Source organism: Hemiscyllium ocellatum, chromosome 29 (assembly GCF_020745735.1).
Source record: "Hemiscyllium ocellatum isolate sHemOce1 chromosome 29, sHemOce1.pat.X.cur, whole genome shotgun sequence".
In the NCBI taxonomy this organism is placed as follows: Eukaryota; Metazoa; Chordata; class Chondrichthyes; order Orectolobiformes; family Hemiscylliidae; genus Hemiscyllium; species Hemiscyllium ocellatum.
Genome location: NC_083429.1, coordinates 23,784,029 through 23,798,086, shown reverse-complemented (window position 1 = coordinate 23,798,086; position 14,058 = coordinate 23,784,029). Strand labels below are relative to the sequence as shown.

Genomic DNA, 14,058 nt, shown 5'->3' with positions numbered 1-14,058 from the left:
CCCAAAGCTTGAGTAAAATCATCTGTGTTAAAAAGGTTGGTTCTGAAATAAATACTGACAGTGATTCTGGGGAGAGGAATGGGGAGGAGAGGCAAAAGTAAGGACCGCAGATGCTGGAGATCAGAGTCTAGATTAGAGTGGTGCTGGAAAAGCACAGCAGGTCAGGCAGAGCAGCTCCTCTGTAAGTTAGTGCCATGGCATTTTTTGCATCCATCTGGGAAGGCAGGCAAAACATCAAATTACTATCTCATTTAAAAGACAATAGCATCAATATGTCATTACAGTGCTGGAGTGTCAGCGGAAATAGTCATTCCTCAACTTGAATGTAATTTTTATTCAGAGAAGAATGCAACCACTTAGCTAAAATAGGTCATAAATTGAACCAGGATTTATTAGCTTTCATGTATATATTTTTAAAGCTACACAAAAGAAAAATTAACTTTAATTCTCATTTTTGTTCATCCATGATGTAGGTGTTTGTAATCTTGTATAGCTTCAATGTACATGTCTAGTAAATTTTCACTGTGGCTTAGGTTGCTAGGCCTAGGACCCAAACATTACTGGCTACAGCATATTTCTGAGATGGGGTGGTAGTTTTGGAATGAAGATTCAAATATAGCACTAAAACTTGTAGATAGAATTTTGTTTAAAATAAAAATACAGGTAATTATAATTAATGGGAGCATTACTCTATTAAGCGTTGTTTTTAAACTGCAAAAAGGAAGACAATTGAGAAATAATGAAGGCGATCAAAGAACGCAGGTACAATTGACCAGTAATAATCAGTGACATGAAACTTAAACCCCAAGATGGATCAGTGTAAAAATTATGTATCTGGCAAAATGGTGAGGTTGTGTGGAGGATCCATGATTGTTTCCTACAAGTTGTACAGCACTGAATCATGATTTAGGAAATTAAGTTGTGTAAGTAGCTAACTTAGGGAAATATCACGGAAATAGCTCCCAGTTACGTTTTCGTAAGAAAGTAAGTACAACAAGAGTTAATGTTCTTTCAATACAAGAACATTCTGGAAAATTGCAGATCTGCAACTTTTTCACGTAGAGGGTGGTACGTGTGTGGAATGAGCTGCCAGAGGATGTGGTGGAGGCTGGTACAATTGCAACATTTAAGAGGCATTTGGATGGGTGTATGAATAGAAAGGGTTGGAGGGATATGGGCCGGGTGCTGGCAAGTGGGACTAGATTGGGTTGGGATATCTGGTCGGCATGGACAGGTTGGACCGAAGAGTCTGCTTCCATGCTGTACATCTCTATGACTCTATATTCAAGGCACAGAGACAAGATATTTAACATGTAAGCGAACATAGGACAATAGGAGGGGAAAAAGCAGGAAAAGTGGAGTCAAGGATTCAGATAAGCCAGGATTTCATTGAATGGTGAATAAGACTTGATGGACTGAATGGCCTATTTCTCATGTCTTATGGTCTGGCTGTGCACATACCTTGACAATGCTGATGGGTTTGCGAGACAAGTGATAACTGGAGTAAAACAGGAAGGTTAGCACGAGAGTAAACCCACGATACCTGCAAGAGATTCAGAAATAAATCATATTGTAAATTTAAGTTGATGCCCATCTGATCAACCCTTAATAGACTTCAGTTTGAATAATCATTTATGGTTAATTGTGTTTTTTCTGGATGTCCATGGTGACTGCCCCAGCCGACCCATTGTCTCAGCCTGCTCCTGCCCCACCGAACTCATCTCTGCATACCACGACACGGTCCTGTTCCCCCTTAGTCCAAGAACTCCCCACCTATGTTCGGGAACCACCCACGCCCTCCACCTCCTCCATGATTTTTGCTTCTCCGGTCCCCAACGCCTTATCTTCACAGTGGACATCCAGTCCCTATGCACCTCCATCCCCCATCACGAAGGCCTCAAAGCCCTCCGCTTCTTCCTTTCCCGCCGCACCAACCAATACCCTTACACTAACACCCTCCTTTGACTGACTGAATTGGTCCTCACTCTGAACAACTTCTCTTTCCAATCCTCCCACTTCCTCCAAACCAAAAGGGTAGCCATGGGCACCCGCATGGGACCCAGCTATGCCTGCCTCTTCATAGGATATGTGGAACAGTCCATCTTCCGCAGCTACACTGGCACCACACCCCACCTTTTCCTCCACTGCATCAATGACTATCGGCGCTACCTCGTGCTGCCACGAGGAGGTTGAACAGTTCATCCACTTTACTAACACCTTCCACCCTGACCTCAAATTTACCTGGACCGCCTCAGACTCCTCCCTCCCCTTCCTAGACCTCTCCATTTCTATCTTGAGCGACCAACTCAACACGGACATTTACTATAAACCGACCGACTCCCACAGCTACCTAGACTACACCTCCTCCCATCCTGCCCCCTGTAAAAATGCCATCCCATATTCCCAATTCCTTCGCTTCGGCCGCATCCGCTCCCAGGAGGATCAATTCCAATACCGAACAATCCAGATGGCCTCCTTCTTCAAAGACTGCAATTTCCCTCAGACGTGGTTAACGATACTCTCCGTCGTATCTCCTCCACTTCCCGCTCCTCCACCCTTGAACCTCGCCCCTCCAATTGCCACCAGGACAGATTCCCACTGGTCCTCACCTACCATCCCACCAACCTCCAGATACATCGTATCGTCCTTCGTCATTTCTGCCACCTCCAAACAAACCCCATCACCAGGGATATATTTCCCTCCCCTATCAGCGTTCTGGAAAGACCACTCCCTCCGCGACTCCCTCGTCAGGTCCACACCCCCCACCAACCCAACCTCTACTCCGGGCACCTTCCCCTGCAACCGCAAGAAATGTAAAACTTGCGCCCACACCTCCTCCCTCACTTCCCTCCAAGGCCCCAAGGGATCCTTCTATATCCGTCACAAATTCACCTGCACCTCCACACACATCATTTACTGCATCCGCTGTACTCGATGTGGCCTCCTCTATATTGGGGAGACAGGCCGCCTACTTGCGGAATGTTTCAGAGAATACCTCTGGGACACCCGAACCAACCAACCCAACTGCCCCGTGGCCTAACACTAACTCCCCCTCTCACTCCGCCAAGGACATGCAGGTCCTTGGCCTCCTCCATTGCCAGACCATAGCAACACGACGCCTGGAGGAAGAGCAACTCATCTTCCATCTAGGAACACTCCAACCACAAGGGATGAATGCAGATTTCTCCAGCTTCCTCATTTCCCCTCCCCCCACCTTTTCTCAGTCCCAACCCTTGGACTCAGCACTGCCTTCTTGACTTGCAATCTTCTTCCCGACCTCTCCGTCCCCACCCCCTCTCCGGCCTATCACCCTCACCTTAACCTCCTTCCACCTATCGCATTCCCAACGCCCCTCCCCCAAGTCCCTCCTCCCTACCTTTTATCTTAGCCTGCTTGGCACACCTTCCTCATTCCTGAAGGGCTTATGCCTGAAACATCGATTCTCCTGCTCCTTGGATGCTGCCTGACCTGCTGTGCTTTTCCAGCAACACATTTTTCAGCTCAGAGTAGCAACAGCAAAATTGTTAGAACAAGGCCTTTTTTGTGGTAGTGGGTGGGGTTTTCAGGAGGAGAAATACAGCTTCCCCTCTTAACTCTATTCAGTTGATTTCAGCAAAAGCATTTATTTTTTAAACTAGGTAATGATCACACTTCAATTAAAGTTATAGCTCACGAGAAAAGTTATAGCTCACGCTAGGGCGGCACGGTGGCACAGTGGTTAGGGCGGCACGGTGGCACAGTGGTTAGCACTGCTGCCTTATAGCGCCTGAGACCCGGGTTCAATTCCCGACTCAGGCGACTGACTGTGTGGAGTTTGCACATTCTCCCCGTGTCTGCGTGGGTTTCCTCCGGGTGCTCCGGTTTCCTCCCACAGTCCAAAGATGTGCGGGTCAGGTGAATTGGCCACGCTAAATTGCCCGTAGTGTTAGGTAAGGGTATGGGTGGGTTGCGCTTCGGCGGGTCGGTGTGGACTTGTTGGGCCGAAGGGCCTGTTTCCACACTGTAAGTAATCTAAGTAATCTAATCTAATCTAAAAGTTGCACCAATTAGCAAGATTTTCTTGAGTGAAAGAAAGGAAATAGTCTATTACCTAGTATCCTAAAGAAAAAAGTCTAACATTAAATGCACACAAACATAGGTACAAAAGCATAAAGGAAATGAGACTGATTCAGATAGGGAGTAATAAAGTACACAAATCCTCAGGGTCTGAGGTGTTTGGTTTAAAACTGAAGGGCACTATATAGTTTTTGGATTCCTTACTGACTCTGCTTTCTATCTGAGCCAAGTTGTTTTTTCACCAGGTGGACTGTTCCCTGAATCAGACTCTGAGTTCCAGCTCTATAAAAGCTTCATTTTCCCTTGCTTCTACTCCTCAGAACAAGTTGAAATTAGTTATGTGCACTCCAGAGTCTAACTCCACTGTCTTTTCAAGTTACTCTATACATTGGCAACCTTTCATTACTGCCCCCACCATTTGCAAATTAAAACAGAAGGAGCAAACTTCTTGACACTGATTCAGTCGCCTGGTTTTGACACATTTATATAGAAATGGTAATTCAATAGAGGATTTTGTTAATTCTGTGCAGGTATCATGAACCTTGCTGCATTGTGGTCAGGTGACCACTACAGCCATTTTTGGCTCATTTCCAGCCTTTTTTAAAAAAAAACATAGTTCAACATCCATAAACAGAAAACCATTTAGAAGTAATGGAATTCTTTTTAAGGACTACAATATGAGAACAAAATATGAGGAAACTAAAAGGGTGATCTTGTGGCTGAAAGGGAACAAAATTGACACAGCAAGGGACGAACCAGTACTGGAATAGTGGAGCCAGGACAACGTATTTACAGGAAAGACAGGGTGAGAAAGTTTGCGCGCGCACACACACGGTCTCATTAATGACTATGTGCATAAAATATGGTGACATCATCTTGGAGCCTGTCACAGCCAATTGATGTCATTGGCACCACCTACAAATGTACATGGACCATTTTTGGTGTTTTGTAATTGTTCCACTGTTTAAAACAAAAAAAAAACATTTTAATCCAAGGAGATGGCTTTAGTTATAAATCAAATCAGAAGAAGGAAATTAAAAAATCATTACTGTTATTGTAATACAGCTTAATTTTCAATACCATTTCCTAGTATTTCTGGCAGGATGTAGCTATTAACCAGTTCTTTTTGCAAAGAGCCTGAAATGGGACATTTGCACAATGGCTTTACCCTTCATATTTGTTGGGGAAGTTTCCTGAACAGCTTAAAAAGTCAGACCGGGGGTAAAAAAACAAGCAGAATTCAAACTGGATGCAAGATGATGTTGAATAAAATACCCTCCAAGTATCCCCACCTCACCTGGGCTAGATTCAAATGCTTAACACTATACTCTGAATAATGGGGAAGTGTCGTCAAAGACTTAAAGAAAGAGATCAAGAAAGTAAAACAAACCACAGTTGTTATTTGTGGTGTGCATTGTCCTAGAGTTTATTTAAACAGCAGCACAGAAATCGGAACGGTTATGGCACAGAAGGAGGCCATTCAGACCACCAATTCGATTCCAGCTCCCTGATCAACACACTTTGGTGCTCCAATATGGTGACCCTGGCCAGTTCCCGCTCCTTGGGCCTAGAATATCTAATGAAGTGCCATCCCTACCTGATGCAGGACTTCACTTCTGTCAGGATAATGAAGGTGAATGCTGCACTTGATGAAATATACACCACTACAAATAGTCTTGTGGCAGAATACCCCAAAGCCTTGCCCATCATAGCTGGTGATTTCAAGCAGGCCAACTTCAACAGCATGCTACCAAACTACCATCAACACATCTCCTGTCTTATCAGTGCCCAAACATTCTTGACCATTGGTTGCGTAGGAATGGCATCTACTGCTCCATTCCCAGCCCACATTTTGGTAAATCTTCTGCTTGTAAGCCTCTTCCAGCTTATGAGCAGAAACTGCGTGTAAGAATTCAGTACAGAAAGTCATACAGTGGCCGGTCTGAGATAATGAATGAGTTGCTACAGACTACTTACAGTCTTTGGACTGATCTGTATTCACGAACTCAACTGCCAATCTTAATGAGTATGCCACTAAAGTCACAGATTTAATCTGAAAATGCGTAGAGGGCTATGAGCCAAAGTTAATTCAAGTTTTTCTCCAACTGGAAACCACAGATGAAGTGGGAGACCCACTCCCTACCGAAGTCCAGGTATGAGACATTCAGGTCAGGTGACCTTGACTTGAACAGGAAATCTAGATACAATCTTTGCAAAGCCATCAGACACCAAGGAGACAATACCAGACCAAACTAGAGTCTCAAGACTAACCACAGAAACCCACCTGATTGTGGCAAGGCTTACGCAATGGAAAATGGGTTACAAAGCACAGTAGAATACCTGGCAACAATGCACCCCTACCTGCTAAACTCAATGCCTTCTATGCTTTTGTTTTGAACAGGTGGTCAGTGAAGAAATGCCACCTGCCCTGACAGCCTCAAATGTACTTGTACCCTCAGTCAGTCATCGCTGCAGACATTAGATTGGACTTCTTGGGAGTGAACCCACAAAATGATAGGCCCAGATGGAATCCCTGGCTGTACACAGATCCTGCACAGACCAGACGGTGAGAGCATTCACTGATATCTTTAACTTCTCCTTACCTCAATCAGATGTTCCCACCTCCATTGAGAGACCACTATTAACCTGTGCAAAACCAAATCCAGCAGCATGCCTTAATGACTACTGTCTACTGGCTCTAATATCCATAATGATGATGAAGTGCTTTGAGAGGTTAGTCATGGCTCACATCAACTCCAGCTTCCCATTTTACTTTGGCCCACTATGACAGGTTGACAGTGACACCTTTTCCTTGGTCCTACATTCATCCCGGGAACAACTGGATAACAATAATCCAGATAACCAGTTCTTTTTGCAAAGAGCCTGAAATGGGACATCTGCACACTCCTACTTAATTACTATCGCTCCATCTTCAACAGCATAATCCCAAGCAAAGTAATTTCCAAACTCCAAGACCTAGATTTATGCGTCACTCTCCACAAATGGATCCTTGACATCAGTGATAATAGGCAACACCATCTCCTCCACAATAATCCTCAACACCAATGCCCTGCAAGGCTGCATACTCAGCACCTTGCCATACTTCTTATACACTTGATTTAACTGATTCTGATCTAACTCCACTTCAAATTTTGATGATACCACTGTGGTGGTTCAGATTTCAATGAGCAGTTGACAGCACAGTGTAAAGAAAACAAAATCACTCCACTAAATGTCAGCAAATGAAGAAGGTGGTCAATGACTTCACTAAGTGAGTGGGGCCCCTGTCTGTATCAATGGTGCTAAAATGGAGATGGTTGAGGGCTTCGAGTTCCTAGAAGTAAAGATCCCCAATCAGTCCTGGTCCATCCAAATTGAAGATAAAAGGTTTAAAAAGCACAATAGCACCTCTACTTTCTCAGGAGGCTCCACAGCACTGATGATGTCTCCCAGCCAGGGGACGAAACGTTTGCAACAAAAACTTCCAGCTCGGCAAACAGAACCACTACAGGATAAGAAAATTCAGCATGCCCACAATGATTCTTACCAATTTTTAATAGATGCACCATAGTTTGGTATGGCAACTGCTGCGTCCAAGAGTACAAGAAATTACAGAATTGTGAACACAGCCCAGTTCATCACGAAAATCAGCCTTCCATCCATTGACTCCATCTATACTTCTTGCTGCCTTGGGAAAGCAACCAAAGACCCCTACCAGTTATACACATTTCTGTCGGGCAGAAGGTAGAAAAGTTTGAATACATGTACTAACAGATTAAAGAACTTCTTCTTACTTATAGACTTTTGAAAAGACCTCAAATATATGAAAGCTGATCTTTCTCTGTACCTTCTCTGTAGCTGTAACACTATATTCTTCCTTCTGTTCTATTACTCTGATATACTTAAGCATGGTATGATTGGCCTGGATAACAAAGCAATACTTCTCACTGTATATGTACATAATAAATCAAGAGAACATTATGACAGTGCCATTTTCCTGACTTTTCAATGCATCTTGCACATTGATTTTTTGAATAGAAACATCCCATGCCCTCTTGAACAACTCTGTGGGAGCTCCTGCTGCACATTTCCAAATAAGGTATATTCGAGATCCTAACCACTCAGAGACAGAAAAAAGTTTCCCCTCCCATTTGCAAAACATCATGACCAGGATGAGAAGGTACACTTACTTTGCTCAAATTAAAAAAAAAAGTTCATGATCAGGCTCTAAAATGGTCACCAAAGACAAAACGTCTTTGCTATTTATACTACAATTAGCGGTTCCAGGAATCATATATACTGTAAACACGCATGTATCATTTGATGGAATGATACAGTCTGTGGACTCCATAATGGGCATCAGGAACTCATATGGGGAATGGTACAGCAGTGCAGATCTTTGTGGTATCAGTGGTCTCAACAAAAGTTATTCTGGACATAGCAAGAAAGAGACCGTGGTCAAGCAGTTTATCCCTCACTGCACCTCAAAAGTGAGGTGAATGCACACCAAGTGCTTTTTATTGAAATCACATCAGATCAATACTTTTTAAAAAATTCAAGCCAACCACTGTCTCCGAAATTGAGCAAGATTGCAATGGACAAGAGAAAAGAGGAACCAGATAGTCTTGCCTTTGTTGTTGGGTAACTAGGAAATCATTTGGATTGTATCTGGAGTCTGGTGGTTAATCAAATCGAAAAGCGTGGCAACATTAACCACAAACCCTCAAGAATTGAACAGGGTCAATATTGCAAAAACCTTTTCTAAAAAAAAGGAAAAAAAGTCACAAAAGGTATTGGCAACAAATACTTTGTACCAAATTGCAAACTGATACCTCAGCAATTTCACAAGCTATTTCTTTTATTCAACAAAATGGAAAATGCAGAATCGCAACTGGCTCAGCTGAGCCCTAATTAATTCCATTTTGACCAGTTGATTCCACCTGGGAGTAGTGCAAAAACAAAATGGAGAGTCAGAGTCCCCAAGTCGGGAAGAAGAAAACCAGTTCTTCAAATGAGTCATGCTAAAGGAAATGCTTTGATTGGTTGAGAGTGGTTTCTGCTTGCATTTCCTTCAGGTAAAACCAACTTCAAAAGCTCACACATCAAAAACGGCAGCTGACTAAGCAATTCAGAGGGCAAACAGTTCCACAGGGACCAACACTAAATAGGCTGGGTCGAGAAAGTGACAAAGAACATGGGCAAAGAGAGGAGGAGGAGAAAAATAATAATATTTCACTTGGGCTTTCAGTATTGAAAAGTCGACTCCAGTTACTCTAGATCTACACCATTAGTATAAAGACATCCTGATCTACCTTTTAATCATTAAACCAGAATGTCAGCTGGGAGGTGGCTGGTCATTAATACACAGAAGGGAGGGACAAGTTTTCCACGTCAACAAGGGCAGATGAGGAACCTCACGGTGGCACAGTGGTTAGCACTGCTGTTTCACAGCACCTGAGACCAGGGTTCAATTCCCGACTCAGGCGACTGACTGTGTGGAGTTTGCACATTCTCCCTGTGTCTGCGTGGGTTTCCTCCGGGTGCTTTGGTTTCCTCCCACAGTCACAAAGATGTGCGGGTCAGGTGAATTGGCCATGCTAAATTGCCCGTAGTGTTAGGTAAGGGGTAAATGTAGGGGTATGGATGGGTTGCGCTTCGGCGGGTCGGTGTGGACTTGTTGGGCTGAAGGGCCTGTTTCCACACTGTAAGAAATCTAATCTAATCTAATCTAATGGCAAAACAAAAAGATTTGACTTCCATCTCAACAACGCTTAAACAAGAGGGGGAAAAAACAGCAGGGATAGGGACAGAAGGGAAGATTAAAACCAATGAGGTAATTTTTCTTCATTTAAAAAACCCACAGGTTTGCATGTCTTTGATTCAGCGGCAGCACTCAGCCAAAAGATCATTAGATTCAAAGTCTGATCCAAAGCCATGAATACATTATCCAGGAATGCTGCACTGTTTAAGGCACTATCTTCTGGATGGGGTAATAAACAAAAGATCCCTTCTGTCTGGTTTATATATGGGAAAAAAAAATCCAATACCAGTATTTTGAAGCACATTGGGTCGGACAACAGGAAAGTTTGTCGTTGTGTTTGGTTTGCAGGATAAAGTGAAAACAGACAGTCTGGCCAAAACTCCCCCTGCTCATGTTTATCCTATGCACAAGCAGAGAGCTTGAATAGCTCTTACCCACCTCACCAACTTGTATCTAACCTCAAACATTGACAGTTACTGCCTCAACCAATAACCGAGTGAACATTCCATCCTTGATCAGGTGATTTTGTATTGTTGTCTGTCTATCTTCACAAAGGAGGACAGGAATAATGTCCCAAAACTATTGGGGAATGCAGAGTCCTGTGAGGGGGAGGAATTGAAGGAAAGTCAGTAAGGAAATAGCATTGGAAATAATGATGGGACTAAAATAAAAACCAATAAATCCCCAGCGGCTGATAATCTACATCAGAGAATACTGGAGGAAGTGGCCCTAGAAATAATGGCTGCATTGGATGGTCTTTGCAACAGTTCCTACTGAATGGAGGGTAGGCAATTCATGTTACCGCACTCTATATTAAAAAAAAGGCAGAGAATAAAAATAGACCAGTTAGCCTGACATTGGTAATGGGGTCAATATTAGTCTCTCAGAGATTTGATAGCAGATCACTTGGAAGACAGTGACAAGATTATACAGAGTCAGCATGGATTTACCAAAGTGGGAAAATCATACTTGGCAAATCTACTACTTACGTTCTCTCAAAAAAAATGCAATAGATTGGATAAGAAATTGCCAACGACAGTTCAAAATAATTACGTTTGGAAGGCATTTCAAAGTCCAACATAAGAAATTAGCACAAATTTACAGTGATTAAAAGTGAACTCTGCTTCCTAAAATGCTGCCAAGAACAGTCCTGGACTCATGGGAACCCAGGCACCATCGCCAAATGACTGATATCTTGTCCTCGCTCTCTCTCCCTCTCCCCCTCCAAACACTTACTCTGGAGTTCTACACAGGTGTGGTGTACGCTGTTTGGAGACTCACCTCCCCCCCCGCCCACTGCAAAAGGCAGCAGCAACAGTCTTGTTGATGGTGTCCAGTCTGGCTGCCCCGGGGGGGGGGGGGGGGGGGGGGTTGGGCGGGACTCGGGCAATATTGGACAGGTTTGGGGTTAGGCAGGGGTGGGGGAGCAGGTTTGAGGATGATGTTGGACAGGGATGGGGGAGGTGGGGGGGAAGAGGGTTTGCGGGCAGTGTTGGACAGGGGTAGGAGGCGGGCAGGGTTGGTATTGGACAGGTTAGGGACAGGTGTTGGATAGGGTTGGGGCGGTGTTGGGGGATGGGGGACGGGCGGGGGCTAGCGTGCGATGTGCTGCTGCCTCGTCTCCTGAACGAGGAGCAAACTTAACAGATATCTGAGCCCTAGAGGAATGGCAATTAATCAATTAACCGAATAATCAGTTATTCGAATGAAATAATGCCTGCCTATCTTGTCTGGATAATCGAGGTTCCTCTGTATTCACAATATATAATAATGATTTTAGGTGAGGGAACTAAATAAAATGTAATATCTTACAGACAACACAAGCTGAGTGGGCTGGCAAACAAGGGAGGATGCAGTGGTCTAATAGTATTAAATCGCTGGACTGTTAATCCTGAGACCCAGATCATGTTCTTGGGACCAAGGTTTGAATCTCACCATGGCAGATTGTGGAATTTGAATTCAACAGAAATATGAAGTCAAGAGTCTAATGATAACTATGAATCTGTTGTCGATTGTTGGCTCCGGTTCACTAACGTCCTTCAGGAAAGGAAACTGCCATCCTTATCTGGTCTGGCCTACATGTGACTTCAGACCCACAGCAATGGGTCTTACCTGCCCTCTGGACAATCAGGGATGGCCAATAAATGTTGGTCTACCATGAATGATGAAAGAATAAAGAGAAAAAATTTAAGCAACTCCATAACTTCTAATTCTGACAGCCTAACCTAGAGCCTTATATCAAAATGTGCAAAAACCCAAAGACAACATGCTTTTGAGGAGCTCCCAGATCCCTGTCTCAGTTCCACTCGTCTTTTGATAAGCCCATATCCTGAATCAAAATGTCATAAGACTGGAGACAGTGTGCAACAGAAACATTTGGTGTTGTTGACAGAGATCCATACACAAGTTCCCACGTAGATATTGCATCAATTGCTCCTTTATTCCCACGGCAGAATTACAGACCCATAGATTTGGCAAATTGACGTTTAGATAAGCAAAGATCTGTTGACCGAATGGAGTGAAGCCAAAGGAATAAGACCACATTCCCTTGCCCACCCCTACCCAACCATCATTGACCATATTCAATGTAAAGTTTCAAAACACTGGCTTAATAGAGATTCTGAGAAATCAGTGTCTAAGCCAATTTCCAACTTAACATTAATAACTGCAGTCCCTTGCCAAATCTAAATCCATTTTCAGTCAGACCCAATCTGAAGTTGTTTAGACTGATCAAGACAACTGGAATGCGAATGGGTAAATAGGAGTAAATGCTCGTCAAGATGATTAATTCGTCAAGATGATTAATAGGACTGAAATGTCAGACCAGAAAATAGTGTGACACCAGATGAATTAGCAAAAATAAATCATTTTTGAACTCTGCTAAAAAGTGTATATGATCCAGACAATGTAATCTTGCAACAGGTGAGTTTTTCTGACAATCGATTCATGGTCATCATTAGATGATGATTCTGTTTTTTTTTTAAAAATCAGACTCCAATTCCACCAACTGCCATGGCAGGATTTAACCCCGGGTTCCCAGAACATCATCTGGGTCCCTGGATTAACTGTCCAGAGATAATACCACTCGTCAATCGCCTTCCCTATTCTGATTTGTCATAACGAGTAACCCAGCTCAATGCCAAAAAAAAAAGCAGGGCCAGCAAGTTTCATTCCTCATTTGCAAGATAGTTTGGAAGTCAGAACACTTTGAGGCACGGTCTTCTCATTTGGATTCAAGACTATTATGCTGGGTAATGCGATCATATTTTTCGTCTGTGGAACAACAGTGGGGTGGCTCAGTGGTTAGCACTGCTGCCTCAGTACCAGGGTCCTGGGTTTGAGTCCAGCCCCAGGTGACTGTCTGTTTGGAGTTTGCATGTTCTCCCCATGTCTGCGTGGGTTTCCTCTGGGTGCTCCGGTTTCCTCCCACAATCCAAAGATGCACAGGCCAGGTGAATTGGCCACGCTAAATTGCCCACGCTAAATTGCCCATAGTGTTAGGTACATTAGTCAGGGGTAAATATAGGGAAGGGGAATGGGTCTGGATGGGTTACTCTTTGGAGGGGGTGTGTGGACTTGTTGGGCTGAAAGGCCTGTTTCCATATTGTAGAGAATCCAGTCTAAAAACAATTCGAATTGGAAATTATGGAAATAATGCCAATTATTTCAAATTATTTTGCTGCTTAAAAAGTCAAGTTCTAAAACAAACAAAAATCATTGCAATCACTAAAAACACACAGTGTAACATGCACAATAGTACCTCACATTTCCTTCTCTTGAACAACCCTGCTTGACACAGCTTTGGCAACAAGGAACTCACACCTTGTTCAGGTGCAGGCTGACTTTGCCAAATGATTCAACAGTAAAGAGGGAAGTGGTGGGGAAACCTGGATGGAAAACATGGATAGAATGATACAAGGATCAATCACATCTATTCACAATCTTTTCTATTGAGTGTACCTTTAGAGGTTATGGCCTAGGTATGGATCAACAGAGATTACTAGAATCCAAACTGTAGGCAAGGTGACTTTTTAACTCAACATTCTAAAGTTATAACATTAGTAAACAAAGTTCTCCAGAGTTGCCAGGCATGTGATCTCTTAAATCAAATATGGTTAGCCATTCACACGTATGTATCCATCACCTGTTCTATACTTCTAATCTTCAGTCACACATTGCCTACCTTTCATTTGTTCTTAAATAAACAGTTTAATTGACAGCTCCAGTTGCATTGATCAATG

The 14,058-nt window shown here is 43.4% G+C and overlaps 1 protein-coding gene across 2 annotated transcripts in view; it reads right to left on the bottom strand.

Moving 5' to 3' along the window:
* The window catches only part of slc37a2 (solute carrier family 37 member 2), a 64,612-nt gene that overhangs the window by 36,693 nt on the left and 13,861 nt on the right, over positions 1-14,058 (bottom strand). For both annotated transcript variants that reach the window (XM_060846770.1, XM_060846771.1), the window contains exon 2: positions 1,462-1,543. In XM_060846770.1, coding sequence (XP_060702753.1) covers positions 1,462-1,543 — 82 coding nt within the window. The remainder of the gene's footprint in view (positions 1-1,461; positions 1,544-14,058) is intronic.